This window comes from Microcaecilia unicolor, chromosome 8 (genome assembly GCF_901765095.1).
Source record: "Microcaecilia unicolor chromosome 8, aMicUni1.1, whole genome shotgun sequence".
Taxonomy (NCBI): domain Eukaryota; kingdom Metazoa; phylum Chordata; class Amphibia; order Gymnophiona; family Siphonopidae; genus Microcaecilia; species Microcaecilia unicolor.
This window is the reverse complement of record NC_044038.1, coordinates 197,766,440-197,791,441: the sequence shown is the minus strand read 5'-3', so window position 1 is coordinate 197,791,441 and position 25,002 is coordinate 197,766,440. Positions and strand designations below refer to the sequence as shown.

General features: G+C 44.2%; 1 protein-coding gene across 1 annotated transcript in view; it reads right to left on the bottom strand.

Moving 5' to 3' along the window:
* The window catches only part of MYT1 (myelin transcription factor 1), a 151,947-nt gene that overhangs the window by 11,726 nt on the left and 115,219 nt on the right, over positions 1 to 25,002 (bottom strand). The window contains exons 18-21 of the mRNA XM_030213449.1: positions 23,532 to 23,594; positions 22,946 to 23,029; positions 8,519 to 8,740; positions 6,990 to 7,081 (exon numbers count right to left, since the gene is read on the bottom strand). Of these exons, the coding sequence (XP_030069309.1) occupies positions 6,990 to 7,081; positions 8,519 to 8,740; positions 22,946 to 23,029; positions 23,532 to 23,594 (461 nt within the window). The remainder of the gene's footprint in view (positions 1 to 6,989; positions 7,082 to 8,518; positions 8,741 to 22,945; positions 23,030 to 23,531; positions 23,595 to 25,002) is intronic.

The window sequence follows — 25,002 nt, the reverse complement described above, 5'->3', positions numbered from 1 at the left end:
GCTGAGGTGATGAGTGTGTGGATAAGGATTTTGGCAGTGTGCTCAGAAAGGAAGGGACAAATCTTGGTGATATTATAGAGAAAGAAATGACAGGTTTTAGCAGTCTGTTGGTTATGTGCGGAGAAAGAGATAGAGGAGTCAAAGATGACCCCAAGGTTATGAGCTGATGAGACAGGGAGGATGAGGGTGTTATCCACAAAGACAAAGATAGAGATTTCCAATTTTTATATATGATCAAATTGTATTCTAATTCGTATGGTATCTGGTCCTGGATGGCTAACAATGACTTAGCTAAAGGATAACCCACGTTTTTGTTGTGCCACAATTCTTTATCTTAGTAGCTCTCTCACCCACTTTCTGCCTCCATTCACTGGGTAAATCTCTCTTATCTGCACCCTTCTCCTCCACTGCTAACTCCAGACTCCGTTCCTTTTATCTTGCTGCCCCATATGCCTGGAATAGACTTCCTTAGCCGGTAAGTCAATCTCCTTCTCTGGCCGTCTTCAAATCTAAGCTAAAAGCTCACCTTTTTGATGCTGCTTTTAACTCCTAACCCTTATTCACTTGTTCAGAACCCTTATTTTATCATCCTCACTTTAATATTCCCTTATCTCTTGTTCTGTTTGTCTGTCCTAATTAGATTGTAAGCTCTGTCGAGCAGGGACTGTCTCTTCATGTTCAAGTGTACAGCGCTGCATACGTCTAGTAGTGCTTTACAAATGATAAGTAGTAGTAGTATATTAATAACTAATTTACCACTGGGTGCAGAAGCTCTATCACAGATCCATTGTTCAATTAGCATGGTAGTTACTACTGTGCGTTAAGGAGAATAATGCATGATATTTGCCTCATAACACACATTAATCAGCAACTGCAAGCTACATAATACTTTGTATTGTTATTTGAATATTTTTACTGCTGTAATTGTCTATTACTTATGTTTGATTTATTCTTACTGTACACCGCCTTGAGTGAACTCTTTCAAAAAGGCGGTAAATAAATCCTAATAAATAAATAAATAAATAATAATGATATTCATAGCATGATAATGCATGCAAAACACCTCATCATTATATAAATCAAATAGCACAGTTTGCGTTAAATTTTGCAAGCTGTGTTATTGCAGGAAAAATAATGGCAGCTTTGAGCTGGCATTATTTTTCCTGTCTAGGTTCATCGGGCCACTAATGTGTAGTCTAATGCTTCCAGGGAGCTCTTCTTAAAGGGGCTAGTGTGGTAAATTACAGTGTAGTCTAGGGTTCCTAGGTGTCCTCTCCTCCCTTCCCCTCAGCAAAGACTCCCTCTCCTCCCTTCCCCCCCAGCAAAAACTCCCTCCCTCTGAAATTATCCCACCCTCCCCATCTCCCAAAGACATATTGAGCCAGATTCAGTAAATGATGCCCAAAATTAGTAAGCTAGTATTCTGTATAACACACTCTGAACAGAGCGCCCTTTACAGAATACAAGTGTAGTGCACTTTCCATGCCTAACTTCGGGTGCAAGGACTTAGGCCTGCCAAAAACTGGTGTAAATTCTGGCACCCAACTGATTTCAATTTCAATTTTTCAATTTATTACTACTTATATCTCACATTTTACAACCATGTCATTTCAATGTGGCTTACATAGTATTAAGCAAATTATACAAAAAATGAATCACTACTGTGTGGCTTACATAGTGCTAATAGAACAGGTACAGAGGATGAGAGAGTGAAAAAACATAGGATGATTCGTTTCAATGTGATTTGCCTAAATATTAAAGAGGGGGTGTGCAGAGGATGATGGCCTTATCTAGTGACTAGGTCAATAGGGCTGTAGATGTTTGGGTTGACAATGGTCATTAGGAGCATTTAATCAGTCAGTGAACCATGTATTTAGTAAGACATCGAGCCAGTGGTTGTAGGAAGATAATCAGGTAGTCAGTAGATTGGACTTGAGTTGAAGTACTTTCATGGAAGAACAGTGGCTTCTGTGGGAGTCACTTGTGGGTCATGAGAAGGTGGCAGGTTACTTTATGGATCTGTAGGTATGATAGGGACTGTTCTATGGAGAGGAGGGGGTGGGAAGTTGGCAGTTGGGTGTGCAGTTCAAAGTAATCTAAAACATCATGTCTAGTTCTGGGAATGCCCCTGACCTGCTCATGCCCCTCCCATGGCCACACCCCCTTATGAGTTCCATGTTGTGAAATTTAAGCACCCATGTTATAGAGTAGGGCATAGGGCAGATGTATGTAGTGCCAATTAACTCCAATAATTGTTAGTGCCTAATTGACTAATTAGTTTCCACATACTTCTGGGATCCAAGCCCAAAGTAGGGCACCCAAATTTGGGCGACCTATACAGAATCTGGGGGATTATGTATCCTTAGTTCAAGCCTCACTCCCTGTAGGTCCTCCCAGACTCCTGACAAAGATTCTCCACCCTCCCAGGCCTACCTCAAGGAATCCCTGGTGGTTTAGAGGTATGGGGCAGGAGTGATTCCCAGTTGATCCTCCCCTTGCTAGCGCTGTGTCCAAATGGTGCCCATAACCCTTAGTAGTAATCTTGAGGAACTACCACTAGAGGTCAGGCTGTGGTATAAGGGCTTTCTAAAAGGCTACCACTAGGTGTTGCAGGTGCCATTTTGAACCCAGCGCTGGCAGGAGAGAAGTGACTGGGATTAGCTCCTGCTCCATACCCCTAGGCCACCAGAGATTGCTTGAGGTAGATCCAGAGGCTAGGAGGTCTATGTCAAGGGATCCAGGGGGGCCTACAGAGGTGGGGTGGGGCTTGAATTGAAGGTATATAATATGTCTTCAGGGAAGGGAAGTCTTTGCTGGAAGGAAAGTGTGACCCAGGATCCGCAGACCACAGTTCTATTTTTCTGTGCCAACCCCTCAAAGAAGGGCTCCTTGGGAGCATTGGGCTACACGTTAGTAGCTCAATGATCCTTGGAAGCAGAATAATGCAGCTTACAAGGTTGATTGCAAGTTGTGTTACTCCTTTAGTATGGGAGTCACTAATTTGCGGTGCTGTGTTACCACAGACAGTGAAACAGCTGTGACAAAATGCCATATTTTAACTTCCCCCTAAATCTTTTCACAGTGTCATAGTTCACAATCCTGAGGAACTTTATTCCCTTTGAGAATTTGCTAATAAATTGTGCAGAGGTGCGCTACTATTTTTAAATGCTTCGTAGGAGACAAATTCCAAGAATATATAAAGTAGGGACAGGCTGTCGCCTGCAACGACATAAGACATGTCAACAATATATCTCATGTCGCTGTATGTCATTAACAAATGAAAATGGATAGAAAACCACAACAGTTTGTGGGTGTGATGAGGCAGGGAGCGAGGGTCGCGGAGCGAAGGAAGTGGGAAGGAGGAAGTCGCATGGGTATCCTAGACCACCCCGGGAGGACAGAGCCGAAAGGGCCCGAATCAAAAGTGCAGGGCCAGTGCAGGAAAGCAGCCTGTCTCCTTCACCATTGAGGACAATGAAGCTGAAGAACTACAAATCCCAGCAGCCCTTGAGAGAGAGGCCTAGTAGGATGAGGAAGTGTTACCCCCACTACGAGTCCCAGAATCCTAGGGGAAAGGAGGAGGATCTGGAAGGGCTGGATGAAGAGAATAGGAAACAGCTGGGAGAGGGGGATAATAATGATGATGGGAGGCAGCTGGTAAACAGAGCTATAGAGGAGCCCATGGACTGGCAGTCTGGAGAGGGAGGAGGAGGATTGGAGAGAGAGGAGACTTCAGGAGAGCCCATGGACATTTCTGTCTTAGCTCAAGCTAAAGGAAGGCAAGTAAGAGGGCTCCTGGCCATATGGTTTGATGACAATGAAAGAGGGAAAGAAGTGGCTGCAGAAGAACTCCAACCGGGGGTGAGGGTTTTCAACTGGGGTCAGGAGGGAGAGGGGGGCTGTCAGGTGCTAGAGACTGACATTGGTTGGGTGTGACCCCTTTCATCTCCCAGGGGTAATGAGAAGGGAGTGAAGGGAGAGTTGAAGCAAAACCTGCTAACCATAGGCGTAGACTGGGGGGGGCGAGGGGGGGCAATGCCCCCCCAAACGACGATGACGTGGACTGGCGCTAGAAGTGAAAAAAAAAAAAAAAACAAGCAGGCACGCGCTCGTCTCCATCCGCTTCGCTGCTTCCCTGCCCTCTCTGTCTGCGTCCCGCCCGAAAGGAAATGACATCAGAGGAAGGCGGGACGCAGTGCAGACAGAGAGGGCAGGGAAGCAGCGAAGCGGACGGAGACGAGCGTGTCTATCTACCCCCTCTCTTCCTACCCTCGGCGCAGGCAGCACCAATCTTCTCTAAGTCTTTCTTGTTCCTGGCAGCGGTAGCGACGTACACGCTGCCTTCAGCTCTGCCCCGAAGCCTTCTCTTCAAGTTCCTGTTCCCGCATAGGTGGGAACAGGAACTTGAAGAGAAGGCTTCCGGGGCAGACCGAAGGCAGCGTGTACGTCGCTACCGCTGCCAGGAACACAGAAAGGCTGAAGAAGACTGCTGCCTGCACCGGAGGGAGGGAGGAAGAGAGGGGGTAAACGGAGTCACGATCCTGGACCTCGCGGGGGGGGGCAGCAGAGGGAAGATGAATGGGACTGGGAGGGTGGAGAGCAGAGGGAAGGAGTAAGAGATGGATGGGACCGGGAGGGGTGGGTGGGGAGCAGAGGGAAGGACCAGGAATTGGATTGGACTGGATTGGGAAAGGAGGTCAGAGGGAAGGAGCAGGAGATGGATGGGACTGGGAGGGGTGGTGAGCAGAGGGAAGGAGCAGGAGATGGATGGGACTGGGAGGGTGGGAAGCAGTGGGAAGGAGCAGGAGATGGATGGGACTGGGAGGGGTGGGAAGCAGAGGGAAGGAGCAGGAGATGGATGGGACTGGGAGGGTGGGAAGCAGTGGGAAGGAGCAGGAGATGGATGGGACTGGGAGGGGTGGGAAGCAGAGGGAAGGAGCAGGAGATGGATGGGACTGGGAGGGTGGGAAGCAGTGGGAAGGAGCAGGAGATGGATGGGACTGGGAGGGGTGGGGAGCAGAGGGAAGGAGCAGGAGATGGATGGGACTGGGAGGGTGGGAAGCAGAGGGAAGGAGCAGGAGATGGATGGGACTGGGAGGGGTGGGGAGCAGAGGGAAGGAGCAGGAGATGAATGGGACTGGGAGGGGTGGGAAGCAGAGGGAAGGAGCAAGAGATGGATGGGACTGCGAGGGGTGGGGAGAAGAAGGAAGGAGCAAGAGATGGATGGGACTGCGAGGGGTGGGGAGCAGAGGGAAGGAGCAGGAGATGGATGGGACTGGGAGGGGTGGGGAGCAGAGGGAAGGAGCAGGAGATGAATGGGACTGGGAGGGGTGGGAAGCAGAGGGAAGGAGCAAGAGATGGATGGGACTGCGAGGGGTGGGGAGCAGAGGGAAGGAGAAACAGATGGATGGGACTGGGAGGGGTGGGAAGCAGAGGGAAGGAACAAGAGATGGATGGGACTGGGAGGGGTGGGTGGGGAGCAGAGGGAAGGACCAGGAATTGGATTGGACTGGGAAATGAGATGAGCAGAGGGAAGGAGCAGGAGATGGATGGGACTGGGAGGGGTGGGGAGCAGAGGGAAGCCTACTGGAAAGAAGACACTGCATAAAACAGAAGACACTGGGACCAAAGCGAATAGAAAAACTAAATGATCAACAAAGGTAAAAAAGTATTTTATTCAGAATATATTAATTGAAATATGTCAGCTTTTTGAAATGTGCATCTGTGATATTTTGCCTGTAAATTTCAATTCCTGCCTCCATATTAGCATATTCATTTGCATATGTATATATGCAAATGAATATGCTAATATGCTCCGCCCCATCCTTTGCCCCCCCCCCCCCCCCCAAATGAAACAGTCAAACTACGCCTATGCTGCTAACTGTGTGTATCAAAGACTGTGTTGGAGAAAGTAAATAAAGGAGAAAAGAAAGACTGTTAGTCTGGAGTTGGTAAATCCTAGGCAAGGGGATCCTGAGGAGGGACAGGCACGGGAGGGCTGTGTCTGTGTTTGTCTCCTGGTAAAAGGCCTGCTCAGCTGGAAGTTTGAGGAATTGCAGTGGCCTGTGGATTACAAACCTGTGAAGGCCCTGTGGGTCACAGTGGGGTTATTTTTTGTTTGACGATAACAGTGCCCAAATGCACGATGGTTTGCACATGCATGAACTATCAGAAATGAGTATGTACTCTTTAGAAAAGAGCATGATCTCTTTGCCAAGAGTACGCAGTTTTAACAACAATGCTCTTGTAAAAACAAAATGGTCTCAAAAACCTAATTCCCACAAATGACACAGGAAATGACACAAAATGAAAATGTTCCAGCTAATGAAAAGGCATCCAATAGCACTAGATAAGACAGCAAGAGAGTCATTTACTAAGCTGCACTGTTACCACATGATGAGCCGTTAAAACATGGTACAGTGTGGATTATAAATATTTAAATAAATAAAAATTAATATGTGGTAACTTCAAAACCTCTGCATTACTGTTCCCAGCATTTTGCTATGCAGTAAATGTGGAGAAAATGTTATAATAATCATGCCTAGGGTGCCCGATTGATGTCCTGGCATGTGAGGGGGACCAATGCACTACAAATGCTGGCTCCTCCCACGATCAAATGGCTTGGATTTGGCCGGTTTTGAGATGGCCGCCCTTAGTTTCCGTTTATAGGAGAAAACCAATGTTAGCCATCTCTAAGGGCGGCCCAAATGTTGAGATTTGGCCATCCCCGACCGTATTATCGAAACGAAAGATGGCCGCCCATCTTGTTTTGATAATTCGGTTGTGTACGCTTCTTTACGGGGTCATCCCTAGAGATGGGCGCCCCTGTTTGATTATGCCCCTCCACATTACTATGTCAGCGTGGGAATTAACATGTGCTAATTCCCACGTTAAACAGCGAGCTCAGCTCAGTAAATAGGCCCCCAAGAGGCTGCATCCAGCTGTAATCTAGAAATAGTCATAAGGTCATCACCACTGACTGTCCTCACCATCGCTGGTCTTGAATTTAGTGCTGAGAAGGTCATCCCCTGAGAGTTTTCCTTTCTTCCCCGCAAAGGTAGCTCTGGGACAACCTGACAAACTAAGCACAAAGAAGAGTCAGGCAAGTAGATCATAGATCTGGAAATTTACCACTAATCAGCACTCATATATAGCTGCCAAGTTTCACTAGGTAGGTGCATTTAGCCACTCAAGAAATTGGCATTTCACGAAGAGTTGGTAGGGTTCGGTGTGGAAAGTAAATACACACACACAAGCATGTTCCAGCAAATTGTGCATCTGCAGATATACAAGCTGCAAGGTTTGCAGAGAACTTTATATCCATGTAAGTTTTAGTACATTTTTAGAAAGACACTACTCAGGTCGCATAGGAGCAGTGGTGTGCTGGAGCAGGCTCTCACAGGCTCGCAAGAGCTGGTTGTTAAGTTTTTAAGAATTTTGGGAGCCGGTTGTTAAAGTAGGGCCCTCCATGGCTACTTTAACAACTGGCTCCCAAAATGTGGGCTTGGGCCCCCTGCTGAATTCTCTTTTACTTTGCTGGTGGGGATGCTGAGCGCTGCCAGCCAAGTAAATAGACTACTGCTGCTCCCCACTCCTTGTTTCCAGCTCTGGGCAGCAGGCTGGGACTTCTCGAGAATGTGAGAGAAGTTCCAGCATGCTGCTCAGAGCAAGACCTTGGGAGAGGTGGCAGTCCATTTATTGGCTGCCAGCAAAGGTATGCCTAGCATGCCCGCACGAAGGGAGGGAGGAGAGAGAGGCAAGTGTTGCTCCCCCCCCCCCCCCCGGCCACCCCTGGCCCTTCCAACTGCAGAGCTGGCCACGTCCGGAGAAAGAGCCTGTTGTTAAAAATTTACCAGCACACCCCCATAGGAGCCAACTTTTCAAAATTATTGGGGGTGCTAAGCCCAGTGGAAATAACCCCTCCCTGGACACATACAAGGAATTTTCTCAATATTGGGGGTGCTCAAGCACCCACAGCACCCACAGAGTCGGCTCCTATTCTCAGATGCTTTAACTTTGAAAATGTGCTAAAACTTAGGAAGGTGATTTTGTACCCCCTGGAGCATTAACTCAAAAAATCCTCAATAGTGTGCTTGTTAATATGTTTTCGTGCTTTGCGCTGACATTTTCTCTTGGATCTGCCAGCAATGAGCCTCATTTCCTTTCAAGTTTGCTGGCACCACCATAACTCTAATGTGACGCTGTCTATTCTGTCTGTCCTAAAGAGAGTTATGTTCTGTCAGTTTTTCTTACAGCACTATAACCCTAAGTCACTCATTTTCCCACAAGATACAGAATGAAACAAAATTACAATCTGGACGTGCATGAGTCTGCAAGATTTCTGTATAAAATTAAACCAGTATTATCAAAAAAGCAAGACAAATTACCAAACGTTACAGAGGCTAAGACAAAATCTTTCAAAGGATGGATAGCCCAAGAATTCAGATGGTTTCAATCTATTCAATTATTTTAAAATGAAACTAGTAGAAGTGTTATCCACAATGACTGTAAGTTGCACCTTCTGTGTGTGAGGAAGCTGCCGTTGGCGTGGCCTGAACCATCACATCCAGGAGTTGGACAACTGGGCCCCTCATTCTTTAGAGATTTCCAGGAAAATGAGGCTCCATTGAGAGAACCTTCCTTCTGCCTGCGTGCTGCAAGCGGACATCCTGATGCACTTCGATGGGAGGCGTACTTCCCACTAATATGCCCAAGTCCATCGCAGCCAGGCACGGGGCACCTAGGAAAAATGAAAAGAAGTTACAGATGTCAACTTAGTTACAGATCTTGGCAGTGCTGGCAGTGCTTTTTCCAAAAATCCCCAGAAAGTTATTACAAAGGGGTCAAGTCACTAAAGTTTGCAGCCACTTCCCTGGGGAGTAAATAGCTCTTACAGCCATGTATAACTGGCCACTCCTAAGAGAATTAGGCAGTCCTTTCATAGTATAAACTGGAGTTGATCTCCCTGTGTAAAGATGCTTTGCACCCATGTATGTTAATGAGAAACAATGCAAATTAGGTTCTGTAAGGTGTGCAAATTAACATACAGAGGCATATTTTCAAAGCACTTAGGGGTCTATTTAGAAAGTGGAAGTAAGCCCAACACGGACTTACTGCTTGCTAAAAGGGAAGTACCACCAGCTACCACAGCAGCCCGGCAGAAGTTCCCACCTCCGGCACGCATCATATCCGGCACTACAAAAATATTTTTATTTTTGTAGCGCCGGTGTGTACCCAGCAGTAATCAGGCAGTGCCGCATGCTGCCCTGTTACTGCCGGGTTAGCGCGGGAGCCCTTACTGCCACCTGCCTGAAAAAAAACAAAGACCCGCCTTTTACCTACTGCAGTAAAAGGGGGCCTTGGCGTGCGTCATAAACACTCACCAATGCCAGCGCAGACCCCCTTTTGCTGCAGCTTCGTAAAAGGGGCCCTTAGACTTACAAAATTATGTGGTAACCTATGGAACTTTGTCAGTCTAAATGCTTTGAAAATGAGCCCCAAAATCTACTAATGTATGCAAGCCTGTGCTACCGCTGCATTGACAATTGAATCTGGGTGTAGGACTGATGTATTAACAGATGGTAGAAGAGATGGCCAAGTTGATATGAGCAGGACTGGTATCATAGAGGTGAGGCAGGATGAGAAGCAGTGGGACAGAGGGCACTACCCATGTAACAGGGAGAGAAGATCCCTGGCACCTAACACCTGAAGAAAGCCCCACTCCCCACAGTATTGAAGGAAAGCAACTCTGTGCTTTTGTAAATCTCCTGTTCTGACTTCCTTGAGGGTCACCTCTTATCAAAATCAACTCTGGCTGCCCAACCCAAGCAGGCATTTATTTATTTGGATTTTGTTTACACCTTTTTCAGCAGTAGCTCCAAGGTGAGTTACATTCAGGTGCATTAGGTCTTTCCCTGTGAGGGCTCACAATCTGAGTTTGTACCTGAGGTAATGGAGGATTAAGTGACTTTCAGGAATACCAAAAAAATAACAAACTGAAAGTGGGGGAAAAAATGGAGAAAAGACCTCAGTGAGCCTTGAAAAATGTGCCCAAAAGTGAAAGAAGGCTCGCTCAAGGAAACACATCAGTGATCAGAAAACCTCCAATAGCATCCAGATATCCAAAACATTTTCCAAAATGACCTAATCTTTAATTTTTCAGTGTCCTTTTTTATAAAACAGTTTTTCAGTACTTGAATGATAATGTAAAATGTGATAAATAAATAATTAAAAGAAAAATAAAACAGTTTTTCAAAATGTTGTTTCTCAAAGTTCAAAGCAAAAAGGTACTTATCTGCTATAGAAGCAATTCAGGGGGTGCTCCAGATAAAGTCATCTCAATCGACAACTTCCTCTCCTTCCAGATATCCAACAATCAACAAAGGACTCTCTCAAAGTGCTGGCAGACAGACAAATATCCTGCCGTGTTGCTCCAATACGCTCTCAATGAATTTCAGTAGATTCCGACAGAGACCCTGTTTCGTGAATTGGGTGGAGTCCATTTGGCAGGTGTATGTTTTTTGGATATTGCTTTTGGACATGGACGTTCTCATTAGTTTGGATTTTCATGCTTATTCTCATGTTTGTGGATCTTTCGGCCATATTGCGGATCAGATGGACATGTATATGTAGATTCTTGTGTGGTTCATCTGTGTCCTTTTTTCCTTTTTCTTCATCGTCCACCTTTTTGGAGGATTTTTCAAAGAATTATTATTTGTGGTGCTTTTGTATCCTTTTTTAATGTGTGTGGTGATTGTGTTTATTGTTGTTTTTTGAGACGGTGGCATCTGTTTTTCTGTTTGTGGTGTTTTTGTTCATGTGTTTGTCTTTGGACTCCTGGGGTGGGCACTTCTGCACTGGGGCATGGCCACTGTGTCGAGTCGTATTGGTGTGTTCCTTTGGTGGACTTCACATATGGGAATCTCAGCATCTTTTGGATGAGCCTACCTATCCTGCTCTTTGTGTTGCCTGTTCTACCTTATTGTGCCACATGATATATGCAGCACATGCTTTAGAGGGTGATGATTTCACTACTGAGACAAAACAGTTTGTTATAGTGGATTTTTCCTGGCTTGCTTAAGCTTATTCCACTGAGGTGTCCCACCACACAGATATAATGGCCACTCTGTTGCCTAGTTCTGTTTGAGAGATAGGCCTGCTCATTACATTTGCATATAAGAGAGAACCCTTACCTCTGACATATACAGGTGGCCTAGTTGACCATCCCCAGCTGATCAGCACTAAGTATCATCAAGTGTTAAAATGCTCTCCAGCCAACTGCTCCCTGGATGAATGCCCAAAACACCAATCCATCCCTCTGGAAGCAGTAAACTGGTTACTCAATGATCTCAATGAGCTAATAAAAACTGGCTCTCTTCCTCTTGATCTGGGCAAAATTATTCTCACTCAACTGCTGCAGGGATCTGGGCTAGATGTAACATCACCTGCAAACTACCGTCCAGTGGCAAGCATACTCTTTATTACTAAAACATTAGAAACCTACATTAGTAAACATCTCTCTTTTTATCTGGAAAATTTTTCTATTTTACACTGGTCACAATTTGGCTTGAGATCATGACATAGTACGGAAATATTACTTCTAGTTTTAACTACATTTGTCAAACACCACCTATGCAAAGGTGACCAAGTAATTCTTATCCAATTTGATATATTGGTGGCTTTCAATGCGGTTGACCACACATTGCTACTCGAACGCCTGCATCAGATAGGAATAACAGGGACTGTGCTCAAATGGTTCAGTGAATTCCTTTCAAATCGAAGCTATTCTGTCAAGCAAAACAACCAACTTTCCAACTACTGATTTACTAACTGCGGAGTCACACAGGGATCTCCCCTCTCACTAATCCTGTTCAACCTCTTTATGCCATCCCTTGCTTCAATACATCTGGGATTAAATGAACTACTATTATCCTATGCAGACGACATCCTGCTTCTCTTACCAGTAACAGCATCAAACATAGATCCAACTCAGTCCGTAATGAATGGTATGACTGCTGTTGGGCCTTGACCAATAAACTGAAACTGAATGCACAAAAAACCAAGGTCCTGTGGTTCCAAAATCAGGGACTTGAGGTACCATCATCGATATCTTTGTCCAATGGTCAAAGCTTTACAGACAAATCTGAAACCAGAGTATTAGGGGTCTTGCTTGATTCTTCACTCACCTTCTCTTCCCATATTAATCAGCTATGGAAGAAAACAATATTCAAAATAAGACAGCTACATCTAGTCAGACCATTCTTTGACCAAAAAGCCTTCGCACTACTAGTCCAAATGTTAGTCCTGCCTCACATGGATTACTGTAACGTTCTATTTCTTGGTATTAAGTGTCAATATCAGAAAAAACTGCAAATCATACAGAATATAGCTGCAAGACTAATATACAAATTGACTAGATATTCTAGTGTTTCAACTCATCTACATGGGGACATCAAAGCATATCATTGATATTCTAACAGGGTGGGTGTGGATAGGTGAGGGGAGGGATCTCTGTTGATCACCCTCCCCTCACCTATCCACACCCACCCTGTTAGAATATCAATGATATGCTTTGATGTCCCCATGCATACTTCCTACCCACCCTCCTCCTCCCACCCTGTCAGACTGTCATAGTAATGCTTGAATGTTTTCACTTATATACACTGTCAGCTAGCACATTTGCTTATTTCCGATCTGAGGAAGAAGGGCAACCTTCGAAAGCTAATCAAGAAATGTATTAAGTTATGTCCAATAAAAAAGGTATCATCTTATTTTCTTTTCCATGTTTTATTTTGTTTGATTTCTATTGATAACCTTAACATGGCTACCACACTCCACAACTCATCTACACAAACTGCACTGGCTTCCCATAGCAGAAAGACTCAGGTTCAAAGCTGCTTGTTTAGTCTTTCAAATCTTACAGGGCTGCACCTCTGAACTGCTGACTATGACCGCTTCGCTATATCTGGTCCAGTCTAACAGACTGAAACAACAACTAATGTTAGCATCACCATTTCAAAAGACAATTTGAAATCAGAAGATTTTCAGCTCTCTATTCCCTGTACTTGGAGTCAAAATATGGAACTATCTGCCTATTCCCATCAGAACAGAAAACAGCTACCTTAACTTCAGGAAGAGGCTAAAAACCTTTCTCTTCCCAAAGACTGCTTCATAATAATCCATCGTGACTTCTACTTCCTAGTAGCATCCATTATCCTTTCCTTTAATGTTTTTAGTCTCATGCATTACACCAATGGTCTGTAATGTGTCTCATACCTCACATTAACACTATCTGCTTTTGTCTCACCTAGGGGCCCTTTTACTAAGCCGCTTAGATGCCTACGTGTGCCCATGCGCCAAATTGGAGTTACTGCCCGGTTACCACGTGGTCCTTGTGGTAATTTCAATTTTGGTGTGTTTTCGCTACGCGTGTCTGAAAATTATATTTTAATTTCTGGTGCACTGCAGTTACGCGCGTCAAGTGGCATTTGACACACGTAGACCATTACCACCTGTTTATCATGTGAGACCTTACCGCTAGGTCAATGGCTTGCGGTAAGGTCTCAGACCCAAAATGGACGCATGGCAATTTTCATTTTGCCACACGTCCATTTTTCGGCAAAGAAAAGGCATTTTTGTAGGTGCGCTAAAACATAATTCTGCGTGTACCCAAAATATGCATCTACACTACCGCAGGCCATTTTTCAGTGCACCTTAGCAAAAGGACCCCCTAGAATGTAAACTGCACTGAACCCTGGAAAGGGGATATTAACAGTATATAAAAATTGAATTGAATTGAACTTCTCCCAAACAAAAATACTGCCAACAGCACATGGAGGATGTTTGTCTGTCTGCCAGCATGTTGAGAGAGTCCTTTGTTGATTGCTGGATATCTGGACGGAGAGAAAGTTGTTGATTGAGATGACTTTATCTGGAGCACTCTCTGAATTGCTTCTACAGCAGCTAAGTATGTGTTTGATTCAAGCTTTGATAAACTGTCTGAAAATTTTGAAAAACGGTTTAAAAAAAGGACACTAAATATGAAAAATGAAAGTATAGGTCATTTTGGGAATTTTTTTGGATATGGGGATGCTATTGGAGTTTTTCTGACCACTGATGTGTTTTCTTGAGTGAGCCTTCTGTTATCACTTTGGGGCTCATTTTTCAAGGTTGACTGAGGTCTTTTCTCCAATTTTTCCCCCACTTCCAGTTTGCAATTATCTTTGGTAGTTGTGATTATTTAATACATTCAGCCTATGTGATTTTTTGGGTTAAGTAACTTGTCGAAGGTTACAAAGAGCAGTGGTGGGATTTGAATTAGTTTCTCCTGGATGTCAAGCTCCTGCACTCCTTTATCTCTCTGACTGCAGAACTAGTGACATTCCTCCTGATGTCCCTGCCATATTTTTCTGTCCCTATAACACTGGGGTAAAGCCCTAAGCCTGGAGTAGTAATAACAGAAAACCATGGGGTCAATATTCAGCCGGTGGTGCTCAGTGTTTTGCTGACTGCTGCTGGTGTTATGCCCAGAAATTCAATGTCAGGCCATGTCTGAGCTCCGGCACTGAATTTTCGAGTTTACGGAGCCAGTGAAACCTTAGCCAGTTAAATGCAATATTCGGCATTTAACTGAATAGGATTGAATTTTATGTGGTCCTATTTATGTGGTTACCTTGGCCAGTTAAGTGCTGAATATCAGTACTTAATTGGCCAAGTGCTGACCCCACCCTCAGAGTACCCCCAAAATAGCCAGTTTTGAGTTAGATGCTAACCCCCAGATTCTATACAGCTCACCTAGAGATCCGTGATTTTATAAAAACATGCACAACTTAATTATCTTAACAAGTTAATCAGTGTTGACATCAGCTCTTAACAAGCAATAATGAGCACTAATTGGCACTGAATAGAATTTACGCGCACAACTTGATAAGTGTATTCTGTAACGAAGCGAGCCAAACTTCTAATGTGCGCAGGCAAAAAGGGGCATGGTTATGGACGGGGAAATGGGCGTTTTGTGGACATTTTGAAATTTACACATGTATAGAATATGGCCAAGTGCGTGTAAATCTGCACACTGGGATTTATGCCATGTTTTTGTTTGTATAAATGGATGCGCATAGTTTTAGGCGCTGAGATACCAACTAAGCATATTCTATAATCGGCACCTAAATCTAGGCACCGATTATAGAATACGCTTAGTTGGCACTGATTTCAGCACCAATTTTTTAGGCACCATATATAGAGAATCTCCTCCTAACTGGATATTTTCAGTGGTACTAACCGATGAAGTGCCTCTGAAAATGAGCAGTTAGCCCCAAAGAAGTGATTTAATTAGCCAGGACACAAATGTCAGCAAAAGAGGGTCCACAGAGCTTACACATAAAACCAAAGGATGAAACAAGGGTGGAAGGGGAAAGAGGTTCCAATAGATCCAGGCAAACTAGAAATAAAAGCTTTTAAAATGTTTATTTGCCAAAAATAGTTCACCACAACATGATACAGAGGTAACCCAAGCGACCCTACACAGGTCGTGTTTCGGTATAAAGCCTTCCTCAGGGGTCACTGAAGAAAAACATCGCAGTTTGTGGAACTATTTTTGGCAAATAAACATTTTAGAAGCTTTTATTTATAGTTTGCCTTGGTCTTTTGGAACCTCTTTTCCCTTCCACCCTTGCTCCATCCTTAATTAGCCAGGAGCCATTTCTGGTCAGTTAAATTGCTTTGAATATCGACCTCATGTTTTAAAACTCATTAGCTGAGAGTGGTGAATTGAATTGAATTCTTCTAAATGTAAATCAAATAACCCCATTCTGTTACTTTTCTTGTAACAGTCTGCATGTACCTGGAGATACCAAAGAATTCTCCATACTAGGAGCAGAATCTCCTAAGCAAGGAGCGGTATAATATGCCAGGAGAGAGGGCCCACTTTCTAGTGAGTCTGCCTAAAATTCACAACTCTCCCCTTCACCGCTGTGACATTTTCTTTGAATGGCAGCAGAGTGCAGCTCTGCAACTGTTTTTCTGAGTTAATTTGGAAAATGCTGATCTTGATTTTAATCATTTGCCAATGCAGCACAATTCACGTATAATATCCTTACCAGCAGGAAACTTGCTAAATTCAGAAGAGCATTGCTTTTATATGATCACAAGCAAATTACTGAATTCTCTGGAGGATTGAAAAAAAATTAACTTCCAGCATTTAGAAAGCAACCCTTATGGTACAACTGTTCCATATTTCATAGTGTTAATTTAAATTCCATTATAGTTTGATTGTAAAAAAATAAACTAGCACCTTATTGCACCAAACAGCTGCTTTTGTCTGGTTTTCCCTCCTCATCATTACTTAACTGAAGTGTTAGAAGTGGCTGATCAATTAGACAGCCATTCTCTGTTGTATTTTACCCCTCCAGGGTGAGGCTCAAGGTTGAGGAGATTTGTTCAAGCAAATCTGAAGTAAATTACTTAAAGGATGAGTAAAAAAATAACAAGAACTTAGGGCTAGATGCCCTAAACTTAACGAGCCAGCAACGTGGTTTTTAAACTGGTTCTAGCCAGTTTAGCGCGCAAGTAGTAAACCAAGACATGCACAAAAGGGTTCTCCGAGCCATTTTCCTGTCACGATAGCAGCTAACGAAAACGGAATGCAAATGAGCTAATTACTATTGTAATGTGAATGCGATGCAATGCACTACCGTTTCCAATCTCATGCACCATGGAAAACCTATCGGGAGGTCTGCACCTCTCGTTGGGGCTGCTGTGAGCAGGACCCATGCAGAGGAGGATGCCCATCGCAAAAATTGGAAGAAAAAAAAACATTCAAGTGCTCGTCAGGGATGTCCTTTCAAGTGCCTTACACATACGGGCTCATTTTCAAAGCACTTAGCCTCCCAAAGTTCCATAGAAACCTATGGAACTTAGCCTCCCAAAGTGCTTTGAAAATATGCCTCTTGGACATCCCTCACTCAAAAAAAAAGGACGTCCCTGACGAACACTTGAACGTTTTTTTTCTTCACATTTTGTGATGGGCGTCCTTCTCTTGGACGCATTTTTCTTACGACTAAGGTGCCCAAACTGAAATGACCACCGTCGGAGCGAATCGGGGATTGGGACGTGCGAGGACGTCCAAATGAAAACTATTTGGACGTCCCTTTCGATTATGCCCCTCCAGGTCTCTCTCAGCCAATCACAGCACGTTTAGCTGTCACTGGTGTCACTCTGGTCCCACTCTAGATCATACCAATTAGTTAATTTATTCACAGTGGCAGGGACTTGACAAAAAAGCTGTCCATTAAGGTAAAAGAAGGACCTATCTGAGGTTACAAAGGAAGCACAGTAATGGTGCAGCTGCAAAAAGGCCAGAAAAACAGAAATAGGATGCCACAACTGAGTCCATATCTGCTCAAAGGGGGGAAATCATTGTCCCTGGTGCTAAGAAACTGCCCTACATAGCGGCACTCTCGTTCTGCCCAAACACAAAAACACGATCGGCCCTGGCCTACCACAAATTTTGGGTTATCCAATATTTCCAAAAAGGGGGAAGGACCACAAGCCCCCCCAAGGCACGTCCACCACCATATCCACATTTGACATAGGGGATGAAGCAAAGGGAGCACCCCCCCTATGCGGAGGTAACTGGAGGAGGTTAAAAACTGAATAAGGGTGAGAGAAATCCTCTCCTATGTATCTAGGTGCATATTTATAAACCCTGGTATGGAGTTCGTGGAGCCTCCTAAGCAGAGCCGCCACATTGTAGAGGGGCAGATCAGGTAAATTTAACCCTCCCCATACTTGATCATGAGTGAGCTTGGGGTAGCCAATCCTCAATCTGTGCCCCCTCCAAATAAAAGAACTTTCTACTCCTTTATAGACAGCTTCCTCCTTCCGGGATATCAAAAGGGGCAACATCTGCAAAAAATATAGCACCTTGAGGAGCAGCACCATTTTAACCAAAGCCACCATCCCCAGCAGTGATAATGGCAAATCCTGCCACTGGTGACAGAGCACCTTTATGGCCTATTATCGCACAGCAGCATCCCTAGTCAAAATATGCACGCCTCGTAGCTTCTGCAATTACACCGTTAATGACACCAGATGATGGTCCCTCTCTCTCTCTCTGCACACCCATGGTGTAAGCCAAAAATTTCCTTCTCAGCACTGCCTTACTCGCCTCCCAGTAAGTTAGGGGGTCAACATCGCCCGGATCATTGTCAAGAAAATTGTGGTTCCAAGCGTGATGCAAGAAAGCCCTGAACTGAGGGACTAGATAAAATGTGGGATTCATACGCCACACTGCAGCTCGCTCTCCCGGATGCCAACAAACATTGCCCATACTAAACAGTGATCGGAAACTGCTCCATCCTTAATGCCAGCAGCTGTTATCCTAGAAAGGAAGGAAGAACTCAAAAGGACATAATCTAACTGAGCATGTACCTCATGCACATGAGAAAAGAAAAGTATAGTCGTGGTCATCAGGGTGAAGGACATGCCATATATCTAATAGGTCAAGCTCCTGCAGAATGAAGTTAACTCCCTTCCCCTCCCAGTCTGGAGGTCGCAGCTTTTGGAGTTGGCAATCCACCGAAGAGTCAGACCTGATATTGCAGTACCCCCCCCCCCCCCCACACACACAATGAGTTGATACCCGCCTACCGATGCCAGCTGTGATAATAAACGAGAGAAAAAATGGTGAGAATAAACACTGGAATCATATACCGAACATAAGGCCACCCAAGCTCTTGCAAGCTCTCCCACCCATATCACATAGCGACCCTCAGGATCTTGCAAAATCTTGTGAATTTCCATGTAATGTTTTATATGGATCAAAATTGCCACACCCCTCTGCCTCCCATTAAAGGAGGAATAAGCTAATTCTCCCACCCAATTATAGCGTAACTTCAAATGCTCCATATTGGTTAGATGGCTCTCCTGGAGAAATAACACATCCACTTTCAGTTTAGAACAGTAGGATAGAATTTTTGTGTGCTTGATGGGGGGAATGGATGCCATCTACATTCAATGATGCATACCTCATATTACCCATCAGGCAACACTTCAGGCTATTCCACTCTTCAGCAGCAAGGATAGGAACAAAACCTGTGAGGGCAGCCTCGCCACCCCCACCAACCTCTGTAGCCAGTCAGATACATAAGTATGCACAGTGCTAATTCCCAGATATCCCAAAAAACACTCCACTGCCCCCTTCCCATCCCCCTCCCTATCCCCTCCACCCTACTATCCTGAGTCCTTTCCATTCCACAGAACCATTCACTCACAGAAATCCATACACACAACCACAGCTCCCCATCCTACTGCACGCACAACTACCAGAAACCCACACTCTTCCCCAAAGAACTCCTCAAGAAACACCCCAACAACTCTGGATGCTACCCACCCACCTCACATATCCTCCCTCTCCCCTTCCCTCCCCCCAAAAGAGGAAGAACCACCAGTGAGTAAAAAAGAAAACAACAGCAACAAAAAAAAAAAAGAGAAAAAACAAAAACAAGATATGAACAGCAACCAAGCAGGCAAAAGAATCCAAGTTCAGCATCAGGCTCATTTTTGAAAGAGATGGACATCCAAAAAGTGACATAAATCGGCACTTGGACATCCATCTCACAGAAACGTCCAGAATCGAAACCGCATTTTGGACAACTTACTTGGAAGGACGTCCAAATCTCAAGGGGGCATATTGGAAGCGTGTTTAAGGCGGGACTTGGGCGTTCCTAAGACTTGGATGTCTTTGAGCCATAATGGAACAAAGCAAAAACATCCAGCACTAAAACTTGGACGCTTTGAGCTGGACCTATTTTTCTTACGAATAAGGCACAAAAAGGTGCTCCAAATGACCAGATGACTACTGGAGGGAATCAGGGATGACCTCCCCTTACTCCCCCAGTGGTCACGAACCCCCTCCCACCCCCAAAATGTTTGGTGAAGAACATTACTTGCCAGCCTCTATGCCAGCCTCAGATGTCATATTCAGGTCCATGACAGCAGTACGCAGGTCCCTGGAGTAGTTTAGTGCACTTCAGACAGGTGGACCCAGGCCCATCCCCCCACTACCTGTTACACTTGTACTGGAAACTGTGAGCCCTCCAAAACCCACTGTACCCACATATAGGTGCCCCCTTCACCCATAAGGGCTATGGTAGTGGTGTACAGTTGGGGATAGTGGGTTTTGGGGGACTCAGCACACAAGGTAAGGGAGCTGTGTACCTGGGAGCATTTTATGAAGTTCAATGCAGTGCCCCCTAGGGTGCCCGATTGCTGTCCTGGCATGTCAGGGGGACCAGTCTACTAAAAATGCTGGCTCCTCCCACATCCAAATGGATTGACTTTGGATATTTTAGACTTGGACGTCTTTGTTTCAAAAATGGCCAACAATCAAAGACGTCCAAATCGCAAAACGTCCAAATCCAAGGACGTCCATGGTATTATCGAACACAAAGATGGACATCCATCTTTTCCGAAAATGACCTTCTCCCTGCCTTGGAATTTGGCCGTCTTTGTAAAACGTCCAAATTCTGACTTAGATATTTGTTTCAAAAATGCCCCTCCACGTCTCCCTGTCAGCAGCAAACTTCAGCACTGCGCTGCAGATCCAAGGTGAAACAGGGCAGTTCCGCCAGCACACAGTACCTTATTAGTCCGACATGAAAAGCAGGACACCCACAACTGCAAAAGCACCAGATCCAAAGGGCCACAGAATCCAACACCCTTCGCGAAGAGGAGGCAAGTACATCCAGTGCATTCATCCAGACAAACTAGCCATCCCTTCCTGAGCCTCTCAAGGCTTTCGGTCCTGGAAGGCTTTCAATGCCTCTGGCATCTCCAGGAATAGATGCTTACCATACTACACAATGTGCACCCTCGCGGATACTGCAGGAAGAACGTAATCCTTTTTTCAAACAGCTGAGAGCAATAAAGAGATAACCTCTTGTGCAAGTCAGAAAAATCCTGAAATAAGAGGAACCTCAAGCCCTGGAACAACATCTCTTTATGCTGGCGATATCTAACCAAAATCAGAGCTTTTTCAGCATAGTTAAGGATGGGTGCAACAACCGAGCAAGGTCTGGCATTTTGATCGTGGAGTGGTCCCAAGTGATAGACCCATTCCACCTGCAGCCATTGACCTTCCACCTCCAGGCCAAGCTCTTGTGGCAGCTAGGTTTCCACAAGGTTCCAAAGCTCTTGCTCCTTCACCCTTTCAGGTACACCCACAATGCGGATGTGGTTCCAGTGGTTCCAGTTCCCTTGATCATCCACCCTTCAAACAGTTTACATCGTCCCTCTAAGGTGGAGACCTTGGCAGCGATCTCAGATGTCAGCTCCTCCTGCCATGAGACTCGATCCTCCGCCTGCTGAATATGTGCCGCATGTGCTGCCATTCCCTCCTTGACCTCATCTATCAAGGCATGCAATTTAGACAATTTATCATCTAAGATGTCAGCCAAGTTTTTCGTAATTTCCTTTATTGCTGCCTCCTTTAGTGCTACAATTGGCAGGTCCTGAGACTCCATAGATGTTCTGCTTTCCATCACCATCTTAACTGCGCTGCTGCCTCCGTGTTATCGAGTAGGCCATGGGGTCTTGGTGGGCATGCCCTTCACAGCCAACTGCTAGTGCTCCCAAAAAGCACCTGCTGAAAGTGTGCCATGGGATGAATCAATTAAATACACTGGCGTCCCTCACAGACAGAATAGCAAGAAATAAAGCCGATTTAGCAAAATGGGGGAGAGGAAAAGAGATGCTAGGCATCCGCTCATGTCTCAGCCATCACATTATCCCCAATAGTGCTCAACTGATAGTATTCTACAAATGGCATGCGTCAATTGGTGGCACATCCATGGCCCACCCATGGGTGTGTCCACATATATACCCCCTCGCAAGTATGTGCTAGGTTTCTTTGGAGTATATGTTAAAGAATAGCATCTACCACTTCCACATGTTTCTGCCAATTATTGGTGACCCTGATGAGTGCAAGAGCTATTATTCTATAACATATGCATGCACTTGGCCTGGGATTCTATATGTGGTGACTAAAGTTGCATGCGCAAATCAGTGTGCATTGCCGATTTGCGTGTTCAACTTAATTGAGTAAGGAGCCAATCAGCGACAATAATTAGCTGCTGACAACCAATTATTGGCATCAGTTGGCCTTAATTGGGAGTTAGATGCACATCCTATAATATAACAATATGTGCAGAAGTCCTGTAGCATGTAATTTCAAGGGGGTATAGACAGGGGTGTTTTGGAGGGCATTCCATGGACATTCCCAAAATGTATGCACATTGTTACAGAACAGACTCGATCTGCGCCTAACTTACAAGCCAGCATTTCCATTTCCATTATGTGCTTGGTGCCATTCTATGAAGGATGTGGATCCTTTATAGAATAGCTCAGTGTATACATTTTTCAGTGATGATTTTTCTGTGCCATTTACCTAACATTAGCCGGCAAGTTACAGCACTGCTCTTTGAACTTTTTTCAAAAACATTGATATTTCTTGTTATTGTTTTCCAGGGTTTGGTGCCCCTATGACCATATGAACCCTGAAGATTTGATCTTGGAGTCAGCAATATTGACGTTAAAGATACGTTATAGAGTCTGATATTTGGCATGATGATCCATCTGAGCCTTGTCCTGGCACAGGCTTTTTAGGATGGCAGCTCCCCAACTGCAGGAAATGTAATCTGATAAACCAGGGTATAGACAGGTTTACAGTACATTCTGATTTTACAAGGCTGCTTTATTGGGATTGGAAGTCGGTATCCCAAAGCCCTTCTTTCCAGAACATATTTAGGTGTGCTTCTGATATCTGGATTGTGATCCATGGAACATGATTTTCCAGTTTCCCCTGAGACCTTATTTCAAACAGAGACAATTCTTTCTACAAAAATAAATACATTAATAAAATGAAAAATAATATCTCTACAAAACTCACTTCATTAGCTCTGGGTCCTCTTTGTCATCTTTTGTGGGGGTTATCTTCATGCCACTTTTCTTGGCACGAGGGCAACCTGACAAACTATTAAAGAAAGAAGTCCAAAGGCATAAGTGAGTGTTCTGTTTTCTGACGTACAGTGAATAATTCCTCTACCTTCATCATCTTTCATTCACTTTCCATCTCACTATCTCAGAATTCAGCTTTAAGGGCATAAAAATAATTCAAAAATATTTTTTTCATGAATTCAAGATAAGAAATTCCAATAAAAGTAAACCATATGTTAAGGAATCATTTAACGAAAATCCTTAGTTCTCCTCACATAGCGGGTCAAAGCTGAAATAGAAGTTATAAACACAGGCAGCACAATCCCCAGGACTATTGTAGCAAGTATCATCTGACCCTGTGTCTTTTATGTGAGTGAATATAACTTGTCATCAGATTCTGGGAACATCACAAAAGTCAGATCAAAGAGACAAAAATAGACTTCTGTTGCCAGAGAAATCAGTGCTTTATTGAACACTCTGTGAAGCTACACATTAAAAACAAATATTCTGCAAAAAACAAAACAAAACAAAAACCCTACCTCCTGTGTGATGCATAATTTCCAGTTATGTGTCCAGAGCCATCACAGCCAGGAGTTGGGCACCTGAAGAGAGACATGAAAGAGTGATTCACAGTTTATTTGCAACACACCAAAGATGGATGAAACAGTAAAACTGAGAAACATTAAACTTCTCTCTCCCAGTACACTGAACTCCTTAAACTGAAGAACACTTAAGAAGTGTTATGATTTTATTTGCTTTCTGTTTGAATGATTTTAGAACTGGGAAAAGGTGTCTGGTTAAGAGTCCTGGGATCTTTTTCTTCGCAGAGCAGTTGTGGCTGGTATATGTTCTTTGGTCTGGTCTGAAGTCACTAATGTTCAGAATCGCTGAGTGAAAGGCTGCTCCTTGGGATCAGAGGGGCTCAGTCCCAGACTTCTGTGCTTGGATTATGAAACCAGAAGTCACCAGGTGCAAACTAATAATTATGTTCTCAACAGGCAAGCCATGGAGACCACAGTGGGTTTGCTGTAGACTAATGAATGGCATCAGGTGGAAGCAGCCCAGGATACATCTGAACTCGGAGAAATACTAATCTATTGCCTTATCATAGGCATATAAAACCTTTTTTTTCTAAGTCAGACTGTTTAGATTATGCACTTCTTTTTTAAATCTGCAAAACGTTTAGCACCATCTTCTCCCAGAAATAAAGTTACATTAAACTAAACATTTCACACTATCCATTATCTGCACCTAACCTGGTCATCCTGTCCCTTCCATATCATCACTTAAAAAAAACTTTCCTATAAAAAAAGTGTGGCCCTTGAGATACTGAAGTAGTATTAAAAAGACAGAGCTGCTTGAAATGTATTAACCAAAAGACACAATCATAAATACATAAGTATTGCCATACTGGGACAGACCAAAGGTCCATCAAGCCCAGCATCCTAGTTCCAACAGTGGCCAATCCAGGTCACAAATACCTGGCAAGATCCCGAAAAAGTTCAATACATTTTATGCTGCTTATCCCAGAAATAGCAGTGGATTTTCCCCAAGTCAATTTAATAACGGTCTATGGACTTTAGGAAGCCGTCCAGACCTTTTTTAAACCCCACTAAGCTAACCGCCTTTACCACATTCTCTGGCAACGAATTCCAGAGTTCAATTACATGTTGAGTAAAGAAAAATGTTCTCCAATTCGTATTAAATTTACTGCTTTGTAGCTTCATCACATGCCCCCTAGTCCTAGTATTTTTGGAAAGAGTAAACAAATGATTCACGTCTACCTGTTCCACTTCACTCATTATTTTATAGACCTCTATCATATCTCCCCTCAGCTGTCTTTTCTCCAAGCTGAAGAGCCCTAGATGCTTCAGTATTTCCTCATAGGGAAGTCGTCCCATTTCCTTTATCATTTTCGTCGCCCTTCTCTGCACTTTTTCTAATTCCACTATATCTTTTTTGAGATGCAGTGACCAGAATTGAACACAATATTCGAGGTGCAGTCGCACC